The sequence below is a fragment of the Piliocolobus tephrosceles genome, chromosome 20, assembly GCF_002776525.5.
Source record: "Piliocolobus tephrosceles isolate RC106 chromosome 20, ASM277652v3, whole genome shotgun sequence".
Classification (NCBI taxonomy): Eukaryota; Metazoa; Chordata; class Mammalia; order Primates; family Cercopithecidae; genus Piliocolobus; species Piliocolobus tephrosceles.
Genome location: NC_045453.1, coordinates 8,355,465 through 8,372,886, shown reverse-complemented (window position 1 = coordinate 8,372,886; position 17,422 = coordinate 8,355,465). Strand labels below are relative to the sequence as shown.

General features: G+C 51.3%; 1 protein-coding gene and 1 pseudogene across 1 annotated transcript; one reads left to right on the top strand and one right to left on the bottom strand.

Moving 5' to 3' along the window:
* Positions 1–35: 35 nt before the first annotated feature.
* ERGIC3 (ERGIC and golgi 3) lies at positions 36–16,598 on the bottom strand. The gene is made up of 13 exons (XM_023220528.1): positions 16,434–16,598; positions 16,226–16,296; positions 16,037–16,124; positions 15,696–15,815; positions 10,859–10,952; positions 9,693–9,858; positions 9,502–9,559; positions 2,747–2,778; positions 1,532–1,628; positions 1,390–1,454; positions 558–694; positions 417–472; positions 36–241 (listed from the first exon to the last, which is right to left on the bottom strand). Exons 1-13 carry the CDS (start codon positions 16,519–16,521, stop codon positions 162–164), a joined length of 1,152 nt encoding a protein of 383 aa, XP_023076296.1. The 5' UTR covers positions 16,522–16,598; the 3' UTR covers positions 36–161.
* LOC111548184 lies at positions 13,946–14,262 on the top strand (annotated as a pseudogene).
* Positions 16,599–17,422: the final 824 nt, after the last annotated feature.

The window sequence follows — 17,422 nt, the reverse complement described above, 5'->3', positions numbered from 1 at the left end:
CTAGCCATGGCAAGGATCACACGGAGACCAGTGAGTACTATCACAATCAATAGATTTATCAACCTGGGGCTGGGGCTGACTGAGGAGGTGGAGGGTGGCGGAGGCTGGGGGACAACCACAAGCCAGGGAGAGACAGGAGACAGAGGAAGCGCTGAGGGTGACTACGTTGTCTTCCCTAGATCAATTTTCTTCTGAATGGCTCGTGCTGAGTGGTAGATGAGTGAATCGATGAGTCCAGCCACTGGGAGAGAGACAAGGGCTGGCACTGGCCCAGTGGGGGCCTTGGCTTTTGACGCTGAGAGCCTTGTCACTTAACTGGCCAGGCCAGCATCTGCCCCTTCACCCCCAACCAAACCTGGGGCACCCGGGCTTTACTCTCCCCACCCTACAGCTCACAGACACCCTGGGCCTCTTACCCGTGAACATGCCCCCAATGATGGCACACACGCCTGTCAGGAAGTGGGTGAAGGACCTGGTGGAGGGAGCGGGCGGGCTCAGCAGGCACACTCCTCCCTCAGGCTCAGGCCCCCCAGAGGCCGCTCTGCCCCTGCCCTCACCTGTGCTTCTCTGTCAGCTTCACCATCATCGGCGAGAGCTCATAGAGGACGAAGACTCCGGGAAGGCCCTGGTCGCCCAACAGCCCATTGGCGACCTTCTCATGTCTGGTCACAGAGAACTGATTTGTCCTCAGCACCTGGGGTGGGAGGGGAGCCAGGGCTAGGGCTAGGACCTGGCTCCAGCCACCATCAGCCCCACCCCTGCTCCTTCCCCTTTCCTGCTGAGCCTTGACCGTGCAGGGAGAAAACATGGCACTGTGCTGGTGGCCTGCGCTGCAAGGCCTGGCCTGCCAGACCCCCTCTCCTAGCCTTGGCCTCAGCCTTCCCCTCCAGCTGCCAGCTCTTTACAGTTTACCTATCCTGGCAGCATTTAGTGGGTGTTCTCACGGGGGTCCAGGCTGAGAAGCAACTCTCCAAAGACGCACCACCAAGGCTGAACTGACTTCCTCTGCCCTCAGTCCCTTGCATCCTGCCACTCTGCTGAGCTGCTGCTCCATAGGCCACGGCAGCCTCGAGAGCGGGTACACAGAGGCTTGCCCTGCCTAACCCCCAGCCCAGGTAGACCACCGGGGACAGTGAGGCAGGTAGACGGTGGGCACTAGAGGAACAGATGGAGGCAGTGAGGGCAGCACAAAGAGCTTTGAATCGGACAGCCCCAGGCCTGCACTCTGCCTGGGAGGGCAACTCCCCCACCCTCTCTGTGTCTCAGTCTTTCATCTACCATGTGAGGACGAGGCAGTTTTCACTCCCCAGGCTGACGGAATAAAATGCAGGAACTCCAGTGCTGGGCAGCACGCGGAGACTCTAGAGGGTAGGGAGCTCCCTGACTCACCTCTCCATCCACCTTCATGTACACAGTGGGCACCACCTTCACAAAGTACTGGAACATCATGGAGGCTGAGGGGAAAACAAAGCACTGGGTACGGGGGCCTGGCAGGCCTTCTGTGGCTGGGGGCTGCCTCCCGGGCTGGTACCTTGGGGTGCAGTGACATTGGTGTGGTCCAGGGGGTTCACAATGCCTGGATAGTCCTCCCCAAATGACAGGTGCTGGATGTAGTGGGTCATGTTGATCTGCAAACAACACCATCCAGAGCTCATCCAAAGCTCTGATGACAGTAGCAGACAGGGACACCTGGGTCTGTCAGTGGAGATGTGGGAGAAAGGGGAGGCTATGGCCCTAAGGGGACAACCTCCCTGGGACAGGTATCCCCTACTCCTTACCTAGAAACTCTTCCTTCCACAGCCTGTAAACTCCTGGGGTTCCAGATTTTTTTTTTTTTTTTTTTTGAGATGAGGTCTTAACTCTGTTGCCCAGGCTGGAGAGCAGTGGCATGATCTGGGCTCACTGCAGCCTCTGCCTCCTGGGTTTAAGCAATTCTCTTGCCTCAGCCTCCCAAGTAGCTGTTACAGGCGTGCGCTGCCATGCCCAGCTAATTTTTGTATTTTTAGTAGAGACGGGGTTTCACCAAGTTGGCCAGGCTGGTCTCGAACTCCTGACCTCAGGTGATCCACCTGCCTCAGACTCCCAAAGTGCTGGGCTCATAGGCATGAGCCACCATGGCTGGCCAGGTTTCAGATTTCTTTAAATACCAGCTTCACCCATACGTTAGGCACACACAGAGGGGCGGGTGCTGCTTTTGCCCAGAGGTCCAGGCTATGGAGGCTGAGGCTGGAGGCTATGAGCCCCCAGATGCACTCCCTTCTTGCTCCCCTGTGTATCAAACTCAGTCACTGGAAGGATCTTTCAGAAAATGCAAGTCTGATGATGTCATGACTCTGCTTAAAGAAGGCCTAAAGAAGGCCAACAGCTTTCCACTGTGCTCAGGAGAAAGATGTGACTCCTCAGCGTGGCCTCTGAGTCCTGTGTGGTCTGGTCCCTGCTGCCTTCTCCAGCCTCACCCATCCACACCTGCCCTTGCAGTTCCTTAGAAGGGCCACGATCCCACCTGACCTTGTGCTGAGGTCTGTCTGTCTAGCATGCTCTTATCCAACCCCAACCTTGCCCCTAGCCTGCTCAGAGCTCAGTTCAAAAGTCCCTCTCACTTAACCCTCAGCTGGATCCCCATTCAGAACATGGTGTATTTTTCTATAAGCACTCCCCGATCCCAGGATGTTCCTACAAGGAAATGAAGGCAGCAACCAAGCCTCCCACCTCCACCTGCCCTTCATGGTTTCCATCTGGTACATACGTTGTCAAGGCCAAAGCTCTGCAAGTCATGGACTAGGAGAGAAGGGAGAAGGTGTCATTAGTAGGAGCAGCACTGGCCTCATTCCTCCCCCTAGACTGCAAACCACCTGTCTTCTCTGACCCCTCACTCCTTCTCCAGCCTGGCCCCTCCTGGTCCTGCTTAAGGACGGCCAGAAAGGGCAAGCCTTGGGCCTGTGTGAGAGTTCACACCCTCCTCAGGAGTCATAAGAACAGACCCTGGTTCCTCCCTGACATCCACAGGGAACTCTAGGCCTTCACTCCCAGCATGGCCCTGCCTGCATCTCCAAAAACAAAACCCACTGACTATGGGCTCTCACTAACTAGAGCTGACGGCAAATCACTGAACCTCAAAGTGAGGTGGGACCCAAGAATGCCATCCACGTGTTCCCTGCCTCCACCCTCAAAGGGCCCCAGAGGAAATCCCATGGGGACCCTGTACCAACTGTTCCAGAACAAGTTACTCCTGCCCTCTAGCCTCAATCCCTCCTGCTGCAAGGAACCATACTTCAAAGATACATCCCAGTCCTTTTTATAGTCACCCAGCAGCCAGGTCAGAGAAGACCCAATCACAGACCCATCCAACCTCCCCGCATCCCAGTAGGGCAGGCTGCCCCAGAAGTGGGGGCTTGGCCTCCCTGGGGGGCGGGGCCACTTACTCTCCACAGCATGTACTGCAGCATGGGGGAGGGAGGAGAGAGAAGAAAGATTCAGAGCTTCACAATGAGAACTATGGAGCAAGATACGTGGCAGGAAGGAAGACAGAAACATTCTGCCTCAGCAACACAGTCTGGCCCCAGCTAACAAGCCTCCTCCTGGGCCCCTCCTTGAGAGTGAACTAATCTGGCCAGAGAGGAGCAGGAGAGAGAGTGGCCTAGGAAGGACAAAAGGCCTAAAGCCCAAAGAGCCAAGTTCCTGACTGCATGGCCTTGGGCAAATCACTTGCCCTTTCTGGGCCTCAGTGTTCTCCTTTGCAAAGGGCTGTCCTAAGGATCAGGTGGGATCTAAGATGGAAAAATACTTGTAAACTTTACACTGTAGAGATTATTACCCACCCCGGCCCCAATCAACAAGGATATTAGAAACTCACTCCCAGGCCTCAATTCAGCCAGATCTCTGGCCTTAGGCAGCTGGAGCTTTGTGTTTATACATCCTTCCAGGCACAGAGCACCCCGGGCCCTGGGATCCACAAGTCTAACAGTCCCAGGCCGAGAGGCTGCCATTCTGGTTCTGTGTCCTACTGAGTGCCTGCCAGGCCTTGTGCCAACAGCTTGACACTGATCATCTTCCTATCATCCCAGCAAGACCCTTTTCTCCCAGCTTCCTCCAAAGTGAAGAGGGAGTTCCAGAGCTCTACAGGGTTCTTCAGCCCCCACCCCCACCAGACTGCCCTGAAGACCAGCAGAGTTACCCTCCAGGGGCCCCTTTCCTCCTGTTCACCTCAACCACTTTGAGAGGCCACCTTCACAGCCTGGGCTCTGTCACCACGCGGCTCTGTCCAAGCTTTACTGTGACCCCAACTCCCACCTTCCCCAGCCCTGCCTTCAACCCCCGGGTTCCTCTTCACTTTCTTGCTTCAGCCTGGCTCTTCCTTGCAGGCACTAACTCCCTGGCATCCCCTCAACGTGCGACTAATTCTCTCCATACACAACCTCCTCCCTGGTCTGGAGACAAATCTTTCTTCCTCCTTACTGCCACTTCCAGATCACTTTCCCTTTGTCTGCCTTAAAAATGCATAATGGCTCACACCTCTAATCCCAACACTTTGGGAGGCCAAGCAGGAAGATCACTTGAGCCCAGAAGCCTGGGCAATAAGGCAAGACCTTGTCTCTGTGGGAAAAAAAAATTAGCCAAGCATGGTGGCATGTGTCTGTGGTCTCAGCTCCCTGGGAGGCTGCGGTGGGAGGATCTCTTGAGTCTAGGAGGTCAAGGCTACAGTAAGCCAAGATCACACCATGGCATTCCAGTCTTAAAAAAAAAATCCCCAGCTTTGAAGCTCATGACAAAGCAGCCCTGCTTGTTTCAGCCACCTAGATATCTACATGGAGCCTCCAGGACTGTTCTCCCACGCCATTTCTCAACAGCTTGGGCAACTGCCTGCCACTCTCTCCTGTACTACCTCTATCAGTTTCTAGTGATTTCCATATCCACGTAGATGACCCTTCCAGTACCCTGGCCTCCCAGTTCCTGGACATCCTTTTCTTCCTGATCTTGTGCTCTGCCCACCTGAGCCCCTTGATCTGTTGGCCATTCCCTAAGCTTTGTCATTAACAAAGCCCCTGCCGTGACTTCACTTTCAAGCAACTCACGTTCCACTAGCTTTCTAATTTCCTCCAGTCCACCAATTCTGGTAACTTGTTGACACCACACTCAGGACTTGCAGTCCCTTGTTCTTCCTGCCCCCTCACTGGCTTTCCCACATCCTGTCTTTCCTCCTTTCCTAACTTACAGGCTGCGGTCCAGAATCAGGATGACTTCGTTACATATTTGACTCCTTCCCTTTGCAGGCACCTGGCAACACCAACCCAAGGCGATTCCAATGTTCTGTCTACTGAGTCCATTCCCACAAAGATGACCACGCCGACTGCTCTCTTTCCATTCACAGCCGCAGACTCCAGGGAGACACTAGTGCTGCGTCAATCCTCCTCAGTCTCCCCAGTCCACGCATCTCCCACCCCCAAGTGACCAGTCACACCTTTTCTTTTTCTTTTCTTTTTTTTTTTTTTTTGAGGCGGAGTCTCGCTCTGTCGCCCGGACTAGAGTGCAGTGGCCGGATCTCAGCTCACTGCAAGCTCCGCCTCCCGGGTTTACGCCATTCTCCTGCCTCAGCCTCCTGAGTAGCTGGGACTACAGGCGCCCGCCACCTCGCCCAGCTAGCTTTTTGTATTTTTTAGTAGAGACGGGGTTTCACTGTGTTAGCCAGGATGGTCTTGAACTCCTGATCTCGTGATCCGCCCGTCTCGGCCTCCCAAAGTGCTGGGATTACAGGCTTGAGCCACCGCGCCCGGCACACCTTTTCTTTCAAATCTCCAACACCTCTTTCCCTCTCTTCTCATTCTCAACTGAGGACCTTCCTTCCTGCAGCACAGAGAAGAGTCAGAAGAGACTCTCCATGTACTTCTGCCACCCCAGCTACCACCCTGCCTGTACCTACAGAGCCTGCCTTTCCACATGTGTAAGGCACCAGATTCTCTCTTCTTTCTCCAGGACTTCACTCCCGTCATTGTTTGTCTCGTCTCTAGATCACTTATGGTCTCTTTAGTCGATAATTTCCAACAGCGTATTAACATTCTGCTACGTCACTGTCCTTAGAAAAGCCTCCCTTGACTCCACAGTTCCCTCCAGCTTCAGTCCATGCTCTCTCCTCCCCTAGGCAGATTCCACTATAGAACTGTCAGTACTCACTGGCTCCCACTCCCTCCCGGACCCACTCGAGGGTGGTCCTATCACACCCTTCAAATGACTCAGGCAAGGCTATAATAAATGACTGTTGCATTGTATATCCATGGCCAATTCCTGCTAGACATCCAGAAGCATCTGATGCGGTATCTGAAACACCTGTCAGAGTGTGGCATCCTGCCACATCCTGCCTGGCTTACACTCCTCCTCCACCAAGGTTTCTTACTGGTCTCCCCTGACAGTTCCCCCTGACACCTTTGGCCTCTAATGTGGGAGGCCTGGCACCCAGCCCTTTGAGCTCCCCTCTTTTCCATCTACCCTCCCCTCCAGGGTGATTTCATCCAGTCCCATGGCTGGATGATGCCAACATTTGCATCTCCAGGCAAGTCCTCTCCCTGAACTCCAGGCTTGAATGGAAAGCTACTTACTTGACACCTTGTGTGTCTAGAAGGACACCTAGACGTTAGTGGTCTGAACACATCAAAAGCCGAATACCAGCTCTAAGATCCCATTTCTGAACATCTAAACCTGCCCTGAGTCTTCCTCATCTTGTTAAATGGCAACTCCATCCTTTTCTTTTCTTTTTTTTTTTTTAATGGAGATGGAATCTTGCTCTGTCACCCAAGCTGGAGTGAAATGGCATGATCTCAGCTCACTGCAACATCCGCCTCCCGGGTTCAAGCAATTCTCCTACCTCAGCCTCCTGAGTAGCTGGGACTACAGGCGCATACCACCACACCTGGCTGATTTTTTGTATTTTTAGTAGAGACGGGGTTTCACCATGTTGGTCAGGCTGGTCTCTAACTCCTGAGCTCAGGCAATCCACCTGCCTCGGCTTCCCAAAGTGCTAGGATTACAGGCAACTCCATCCTTCTTACTACTCAGGTACAAAACTTCGGAGGTATCCCTGACTCCTTTTTCCTTTGTCCCTAATGCCCATCAGGAACTCTTCTCAGCTCTACCTTCAAAATACATCCAGAGGCCAGTCACTTCCCACCACTTCCACTGCCAGTCTGGGCTGAGCCCCACCATCTTTTGCCTGGACTGATCACTGCAAGAGCCTCCTAAAGGGCCTCTCTACTTCCGTCCGTTCCCCTGTCCAGTCTTGTCCACAGAGCAGCTGGAAAGCCGCTTACCTTTTAAGTTAAGTTGGATCATCCCTCACCTTCTTCAAAGCCCTACAATGGCTTCCCATCTCATGCAGAGTAAAGGCCCGAGTCCCTACAATGCCCCTGCAAGCCCTGCATGATATGGTCCTGTGACCTCTCTCACTTTCTTTTTTGAGACAGAGTCTTGCTCTGTTACCCAGGCTAGAGTGCAATGGCGCGATCTCAGCTCACTGTAACTTCCACCTCCCAGGTTCAAGAAATTCTCATGCCTCAGCCTCCCGAGCAGCTGGGTTTATAGGCGTGTGCCACCACACCCAGCTAATTTTTGTATTGTTAGTAGAGACAGGGTTTCACCATGTTGGCCAGGCTGGTCTTGCACTCCTGACCTCAGGCGATCCACCCGCCTCGGCCTCCCAAATTGCTGGGATTACAGGTGTGGGTGACTGCACCTGGCCTCTCTCACTTCATTTCTAAGCATGTTTCTCTGCTCCAGCCACCCTAACCTTCTTACTGTAGCTTGAACTTGCCAAGCACATTCTAGCCTTAGGAATTTGCATTTACTATTCTCTCTGCTTGTAACACTTCCTCCCCAGACATCCACATGGCTGGCTCCCTCACTGTCTTCAGGTCTTTGCTCAAATATTACCTCATCAAGGAGTCTTTCCCTGACCTCCATATTTAAAGTAGGACCCTCACTGCCCTACCCTAGCCCCTCCCCACTACCATCTTTATCCTGCCTTGTTTTGGTCCATATGACTTAACAGCATCTGATAATACCACATACAGATGCTCCCTGACCTACACTGGGGTTAGGTTCCAATCAACTCATTGTAAGTTGGCCAGGTGCAGTGGCTCATGCCTGTAATCCCAGCACTTTGGGAGGCCAACGTGGGTGGATCACTTGAGGTCAGGAGTTCAAGACCAGCCTGGCCAACATAATGAAACCCCATCTCTATTAAAAATACAAAAGTTAGTTGGGCGTGGTGGCACGCACCTGTAGACCCAGCTACTCAGGAGGCTGAGGCAGGGGAATCACTTGAACCCGGGAGATGGAGGTTGCAGTGAGTCAAGATCGTGCCACTGCACTCCAACCTGGGCAACAGAGTGAGACTCAAAAAAAAAAAAAAAAAAGAAAAAGAAAATATCGTTAAGTGAAAAATGCATGTAATACCCATCATAAAGTAAAAAATTACAAGATGAATCATTGTTAATTGGGGACTATTTATATTTTATATACTTATTGTCTATTCCTTTTTTTTTTTCCCCCGAGACGGAGTCTCTGTCGCCCAGACTGAAGTACAGTGGCCCAATCTCGGCTCACTGCAAGCTCCACCTCCCGGGTTCACGCCATTCTCCTGCCTCAGCCTCCCGAGTAGCTGGGACTACAGGCGCCCACCATCACACCTGGATAACTTTTTTTGTAATTTTAGTGGAGACGGGGTTTCACTGTGTTAGCCAGGATGGTCTCGATCTCCTGACCTTGTGATCCGCCTGCCTCGGCCTCCCAAAGTGCTGGGATTACAGACGTGAGCCACCGCGCCTGGCTTGTCTATTTCTTTACTAGAATGTTCTGAGGGCACAGACTTTGTTCACTACTATACCCTTAGCAACTAGACTAATAGGTGATTACTAAATATTTTGTGAATGCCTGAATGAACAAATGAATGAGAATACATCTCATTTGTTCACCCCAACAGCCCTATGAGTGGGTACTATTATCATCATCCCCATTTTGCAGAAGAAGCAACTGAATAGGGCTCAGTATTTCCCAAATATGACATAGCTCAGGAGTGGCAGAACCTGTGCTCCAACCTAGCTCTGCTTCTCCCAAAGCCTCATGCACAGGTCATCATCGGACACTGGGGGCTACCATTTCAACAAGCACCTACCACAAGCCAGGCTCTGTGCTATCATCTTTAACCTGCACACACACCCTGTGAGATAAGTGCCCTCATCACCATTTTATAAAGTAGAAAACAGGAGTCAAAAAGATGAAGAAATCTTCTCAAAGTCACACAGCCAGTAAGGTCTGAAACTGGTATCTGAATGCAGGCAGTCTGGCTCCTCGGCCTGTGCTCTTAGCCACTGTGCCAAACTGCTGCCGAGATGAAGGCCTGCTCTGGCCAAATGGTTGCCAAAGACAAATGAGCAGCAGGCAGGAGAGGACCACTCAAACTCACCAAGAAGGTGGCCAGTATCTAAATCTCCCCAGCAGGTGCAGATCACTCACCGTGCACATGGGACTGCTGGAAGCTCTTCCCAGGGGCAAAGTGGAAGTTTCCGGCCACCTGTAAGGAACATTCTCTCTCATTCTCTGGCTGTGTCCTCCTTTTGCCTACTCAGGGCCTGAGTGGGCCTTCGGTTCCCAGCGGAGCTTGCCCAGCCCAGCTGGCCCTATCTTGCCTTGATCCCTCCTGATACCTTATTGACCTCCAAGAAGCCGTACACCTGGCAGCCTTCATTCTTCTGCTCCTGCATCTTCTGGCTGAAGCCCTCTCGCCGGCACTGCTCAATAGTATCTGGGTTCTTGAAGGCCCAGCCTCGACGGCGATATGCCTCCCGTACATCTTCACAGGTGTTACAGCACCTGTAGGGCAGGGAGTGACAGTGACAGTGTCAAAGAGGCACAAGTCCAGTGCTGGCAACTGGGGAAATACAGCCTGAGCAGCTCTGCCTGCTAATGAAGGCTCTGCTAGAACGACTCATCCCTGACCACCAAACGTTCTCCAAATGTGTTTCCTTGTGGCAGAAGGACTGTTTTCTTTTTTTAATGTTTAAAATTTTCTGTAGAGCTAGGGTCTTGCTGTGTTGCCCAGGCTGGTCTCAAACTCCTGAGCTCAAGTGATTCACCTACCTCGGCCTCCCAAAGTGCTAGGGATTACAGGTGTGAGCCATTGTGCCCAGACTAGGACTGTGAAAAATACATATTCCCATTGTTTGGGGTGATGACACGTTTTAGGACAGACAGTGGTGACTGCATGACACTGTGAAGATACCTAATGCCACTGAGTTGCATACTTAAAAACGGTTAAAATGGTAAATTTTGTGTCACATATTTTTCCACAACAAAAAAAGATGTAAGTACATATTCCCAGGCCCCCTCCAGACCTGCTCAATCAGTCTTGTGGAAGTCAGGGCCTGGGAAACACAGCAGTAGTTATCAGATACTGAGGGTCTGATCATCTGGGCCGGACCTTCCACCTCAGTGATTTACATACAGTACAGAGCTAATCCCTATGTGACTCTTACGAGAAGATGTTATTATCATCCCTCTTCACAGAGAGGTTACATGGCTTGGCCCAGTGAAACAGGGGAGGACCCAGGCAGCCGGACTCCAGAGACCACCTCGGAACCGCTTCTCCAGGCACAAGAGCAGAGACCACTTCAGCTTCGTCTCTAGGTCTGCAGCTCCCGGGGGGGCCTGGTCACAAAGCCTCAGTCACTTGCACCAGGATCAATGACAGAGGCACATACCCGCCCCACTCTAGATTCTTGGTCTGACCTCCCCAACCGCCAGTCTGACTGAGGCTAAGGCTGACTGACACATGGCACCTGATGGAAACCCTGCTCCCACTCCCCCGGCTCACTTGATATCTTCTGCCTCAGCACCATAGCAGCTCTCACAGCGATCAGGGTCCAGGGAGTCAGGGTCAAACACCGTCACCTCGACTTTCCCAAGCTCTAAGGGGAGGGGAGAAGTAGAGGCATCAGCTGGGGCCAGACACAGTGAAATCGGTGGCCCCAGTCCCTGCACAAGCTCTTTGGCCAGTGGCCTGGGGATAAATAAAAGTTATAATAACTAATATTCATGTAGTACATGCTACGGGTCAGGCATTAAGTACTTCTACACACATATCAATTCTTTTAATAAAAGAAACAGTAAGAAAACAGTTAACAGTAAATACTGAACATTAGCTGGGTACAGATCACTGTACTTCACAACCATTGTCTCATTTCATCCCCATAATGACTCTTTGAGGGTGGGGGAAATTATCCCTGTTTTACTGAGAAGATGCTGAGGCTCGCTGATGAGAAGTGACTTTGCCCAATGCAACCGAGGAAACGGATTTCAGCTAATTCCAAAGTGTATGCCACTAACCTCCTTGCCATGATGCTTCTCCTCAGACCTCTCCCTCCGCACTGGCTCCTTGCCTCAGTCTAGTCACCCCATTATAACTGGTGATTTCTTTTTTTTTTTTTTTTTTGAGACGCAGTCTCGCTCTGTTGCCCAGGCTGGGGTGCAGTGGCCGGATCTCAGCTCACTGCAAGCTCCACCTCCCAGGTTCATGCCATTCTCTCCTGCCTCAGCCGCCTGAGTAGCTGGGACTACAGGCGCCCGCCACCTCGCCCAGCTAGTTTTTTGTATTTTTAGTAGAAATGGGGTTTCAGCGTGTTAGCCAGGATGGTCTCGATCTCCTGACCTCGTAATCCACCCGTCTTGGCCTCCCAAAGTGCTGGGATTATAGGCTTGAGCCACCGCGCCTGGCCGATAACTGGTGATTTCAATACTGAATACCGACCTCCTAACTCATGATAATCTTGATTTTGCCATCTCACCTTGGCTACCCATTTCCATAATCATACCTAGATCCTGTCATTGCCAATAACTGCAAACCTTCCCAAATTCAACTTCAAGTGTCTGAGTCTTCAACTACTTACCCTTATTTTCCCAGTTCACTATTTAGTACCTGAAATCCACCAATTCTTTGACACTACTGACACTATCATGTCCTCACTTCCCTCCTTAAATCCCATGGTCCACTGTAATTATTCTCTTGCACATAACCACAACTTCCTGTTCCTCTGATCTTTTGTTTTACAAATCCAGCAAAACCCAAACCCTGGTTCCATTCAACTCTCTGTACCTACTCCTTGCCTGAAACTCCCTTAGGACTGCCTGGCAATTCCACTTCATTTCTCTCATCAGTTCACTCTCCCATTCTCTAAGGTGACTTAGACCTTCTCCTCTCTCCTCAGGCTCCCAAAACCTTCCTTTCTTCACTTAACTAATGTCCTTGCTTTCAATTTCCACTATGAAAAGAGAAGCAACAGAACTTCACTTGCTCTCACCACCAAACCCACCATCTCACCATTTTCTCCTTTAGACCCCGCCCCATTTCTCAGCTCTCCCTTACAGTGAAACTCCAAAAGTCATCTACAGGTAATGTCTCCATTTCCTTTATTGCTCTTTGATCCGATTCTCATCCTCAACAGTATCAATATTGTTCCTTTCAAAGTCTCCAGGAATCTCTGTGTTGTCAATTTCAATGGTCAATTCTCACTCCTCATTTTACTGGACTATCAGTAGCTTCTGATACAACTGCTCACTCTCTCTTCTTGAAACTCTCTCCACTTGGCTTTTGGGACACCTCGTGGTTCTTCTATGTCAATGGCTAATCTGTCTCAATCTTCCTTCCTGTCCTGACTTTTAAATATTGGAGATGCCCAGGGTACAGGCCCTAGACCTCTCCTCTACCTACATTTACTCCCTAGTTTCCTCACTTAGTCCAATTGTTTAAACTACCCTCTACCTACTGATAACTCCTCTAAATTCTAGACTGGTACATCTAATTGCCTCTTAATATCACCAGAGTATAAAATAGGAACCCCAAATTTACCCAAACCTAAGATTCCTCTTTCCCCCAAATCCTGACCTTACTCTGTGGAAGCTAGTTTCCAAGATGACTTCAATGATCCCCACTTCCTAGTATTCACACCCTTATGTAGTCCTCTCCCACAACAGGGTGACCTGTGTAACCACTAGTTTATTGCAGAAATGATGGTGTACAACTTCTGAGGTTAGGTCATAAAAAAGGTTACAGCTTTTTTGTAGTTGTTGAGATGGAGTTTCACTCTTGTCGCCCAGGCTTGAGTGTAGTGGCGCAATCTCGGCTCACTGCAACCTCCACCTCTCGGGTTCAAGCAATTCTCCTGCCTCAGCCTCCCGAGTAGCTGGAATTACAGTTGCCCGACACCATGCCCGGCTAATTCTTTTTTATTTTTTATTTTTTTTGTATTTTTAGTAGAGATGGGATTTTACCATGTTGGCGAGACTGGTCTCGAACTCCTGACTTCAGTGATCCAACTGCCTCAGCCTCCAAAAGTGTTGGGACTACAAGGAGTGAGCCACTATGCCTGGCCAAAGGTTGTGGTTTCTACTTTGTTCTCTCTCAGCTCACTTACAAGATCCAAGTGGGGGAAGCCAGTTGCCATGATGTAAGGACACACAAGCAGCCCTACTGAGAGGTCCATGTGGTGAGGCACTGCAGCATCTGGCCAACAGCCCTATGAGTGAGCCCTTTAAAAGTAGATCCCCGGCTGGGCGTGGTGGCTCATGCCTGTAATCCTAGCACTCTGGGAGGCCGAGGCGGGTGGATCACCTGAGGTCAGGAGTTCGAGACCAGCCTGGCCACCATGGCGAAACCCTGTTTCTACTAAAAATACAAAAATTGGCTGAGTGTGTTGGCTGGCGCCTGTAATCGCAGCTACTCGGGAGGCTGAGACAGGAGAATCACCTGAAGCCGGGAGGCAGAGGTTGCAGTGAGCTGAGATCGCACCATTGCACTCCAGCCTGGGTGACAGAGTGAGACTCTCAAAAAAAAAAAAAAAAAAAAAAATAGATCCCTGCGCGCCACCCACCCTTCTGCCACAGCTGTCATTGGAGAGCAGCAGCCATGGCTCTGTGCTACCCGCTATGGCTGTGTGCCTCCACAAGCCACAAGATGACCCAGAATATGAGCAAGCCCAGGCACAGCCGCCGCCGTGGGCACCTGACCAAACACACCAAATTCATGTGGGACATGATCCAAGAGGTGTGTGGTTTTACCCCGAGTGAGCGGCACGCCATGGAGTTACTGAAGGTCTCCAACGACAAACGGGCCCTCAAGTTCGTCAAGAAAAGAGTGGGGCACACATGCATGCCAAGAGGAGGGAGGAGGAGCTGAGCAACGTCCCGGCCGTCATGAGGAAAGCTGCTGCCAAGAAAGACTGAGCTCCCTGCCCTGCCCTCTCTCTGAAATAAAGAACAACTTGACAGAAAAAAAATAAATTTAAACAACAAATAAGTAGGCCAGGCGTGGTGGCTCACGCCTGTAATCCCAACACTTTGGGAAGCCAAGGCGGACAGATCACGAGGTCAAGAGATCAAGACCATCCTGCCTAACAAGGTGCAACCCCGTCTCTACTGAAAATGCAAAAAATTAGCTGGGCGTGGTGGCACACACCTGTTATCCCAAATACTCGGGAGGCTGAGGCAGGACAATCACTGGAACCTGGGAGGCGGAAGTTGCAGTGAGCCCAGATCGTGCCACTGCACTCCAGCCTGGGTGACAGAGTGAGACTCTGTCTCGAGATAGATAGATAGATAAAGTAGATCCTGCAGTTCCCCATCAATCCTTAGATGACTGCAACCTCAGGAGATACCCTAAACCCAAATCACCCAAACAAGCCACTCCTAAATTCCTGACCCAGGGAAACCTAAAAAACAAATTTTTATTGTATCCAACTACTAACTTTTGGAGTACTTTGATACACAGTAGTGGATATCTAATAGCCACTCCCCCCTCCCACCAAAAAAACCTTCTCCTCCAGTCATCTCCATCTCAAGTCATTCATTTGCTCAGGCTGAAAGCGCTGGAATCAACAACCATGACTTTGCTCTCTTACACTCCACATCCAATCCTATAGCAAATTGTGTTGGTTCCACTGGTGTCCTGCATTTATCTGCTGAAACAACAAATGATAAAACTCCCCACCAGAGTAATCTCTAAAGTGTTAGAAATCCCAGCTTTGAGGACGGTTTTGCTGTGGTGGGAAACTGAGTTAACCGAGGCAGGAAAGGAAGGTAAAAGTGGGTCCCCACTCTGTACCAGGCATTTTACACATATTACTTCATTTGATCTTACAATTCCATGTGGTTGGTACTACTGTTTTATCACCACTTTCTAGCTGAAGCTCACAGACTGCAGGAGACAAAGTTAGATGTGAACCCAGGCAATGTGACTTGAGAACCTAAATTCGAATCTTAAACCACCTGCATTACAAAGGGGAAGAGCATTAAGGGCTGAATTCAGCCGATGGGCTGGGAAAGCAAACACTCAGAGAAGCCTGGGTCCATCTAGACAGTTCTACCAAGGCAAGAGGAAATAAGACCTATCTTCAAACCTCTCGTATTCAAACTACTATGTGCAGGTATTGAGGACCTCTGAGAACAGCAGCCAGGTAGATTACCCGACTCAATACGTATAGAGGATTTTGGCTCATTCGACGACTCTTACTAGCTGGGGGACCCTAGGCAAGTCACTTGACTTCTCTAGGTCTTAGTTCTTTAATATATCACTATGCCTGCCACAGTCCACTTGCCAGCATGTAGGCTTGGGCTCGTCCAGCTTTGGGATCTGAGACCCAGCCCCCTCCCCTGGTTACCATGCCGCTCAGCCTCTGAGCTCACGGGGATGCCATCTTTGTCTAGTCGTTGCTTGAACAGGTTGTGTTCCACATCCAGTTGCTGTTCCCCAGCCACATCCATGGCATCAATACTCAGATCTGGAAGCAGGAAAGTCAGGCTAAGGTACTGGGACCCTAGGGACAAGGGGATGTGGGTTTTGGAGGGGAAGGGGATACTGGGCCTGTCCTGGGGCAGAACGGGATTAGGAGAAGGAGGTTGTCCTGGCGTCCAGTCCAGAACCTAAGGGTGGAGGTGTGAATCTGGCAGCCCACATGAGAACCCTGGGTCTCTCCACTTCCACCCATGGTGAGGTACTCACAGGCACAAGGCATGTGCGGAAAAAGTACATCAATGTTGATCTTCAGTTTATCTCCCCGCGACTTGTCCACGTAGAGCTCAGGATGCACCTGGGGTAGCGCTGCCTCAGTAAGACTTGGCCCCAAATCTCTCCTTCCCCACTCCCACCCCCAAAGGTCCTACTCCTAGAATGCCAAGCCCCGCCCCTTACCTCCGTGGTGAGGTAATACTGCAGCTCGGATAGGAACAGTAGCAGCATGAGAAGGCCACTGACAATGGTCACTGCAGGACAAGGGGCGAGGGTCAGAATGGCCTCGAATCCGCTCCCTTAGACACCGGCAGGCCAGTCAGAGTCCAGGAGCCCGGGTCAAGCTCTACGACGCCCCCCTCCCCGCGACCCTGGCCCCGCCGCGGCCTACCCGTGGCGCCCCCGCAGGTCTTGACCCGGAAGTCCTCCAAAGTCTTGGGGTAGGCATCGAACTGCTTCAGCTTCCCGAGCGCCTCCATGGGGACAGGCCGGAAAGGGGACGCCAGCCGGCCTGCCCCTACAGACTCCCTCTTCCGGCCTGGAGCCACGCCCCCTCTTTTTCCTCACGCAGGCGCAGCAAACCGCACCCTTGGCCCCACCTTTAGCCGCGTTCTCTTACAGGCGGCCCCGCCCACCAATGCTGTCACGCCCCCTTGCGTGGGCAATTGGGTCTGGACGCTACTGCCCGGGCCTCCGCTGTCCGGGGCGGGTCTTCTGAGGACCGGAGTGCGAGGAGTTCTCTGCGGGGTTAGAAACGCTAATAGCACCGTTCGTGTGCCTTGTGCTCGGAACTGCGCCAAGTGTTTAAGACTCTTGGAACATCTTGAAATATACTGGAACAGTAGTTTTTCGAGTGTACCGGTCCGGCCGCATCATTATCAACTGATTACCTATTAGAAATACAAATCATTGATTCCCACCTACTGAAGCCGAAACACTAGGAATGGCACCCGGGTGATTCTGATGTAAAGTAAGGATGTCCGCTCTGAAAGCAGGTGTAACTTATCTCCGTTTTCCAAAGAGCAAACTGTGACCTGGAGAAGTTAAATAACTTGCCCAAGATCACAGCCAATTAATAGCAGGACCTGCTTCCAGCCCAGTTCTTCTAGACCTCAAAGTACTCCGGGAACCAGGGTCTTCTGGGGTGATTTTACCTAAACAGCGTCCCAGTGCTTCTCCTGAGCGCTGCTTTCTGAATATTACCCTAAATTGCTCTCCAGGCCCTGGGATCCTCACGGACACTATCTACCACTCCAGGTTTAGTTAGACTCAAGTGATGTGGAGCTTAAGCGGTCCCTGACAATTCCCATTGCAGCCCAGTGTCTCTAGAGGAACAGCTCCCACAGTAATGCAGCTGCAATGAGTAAGATATAAAAGCTC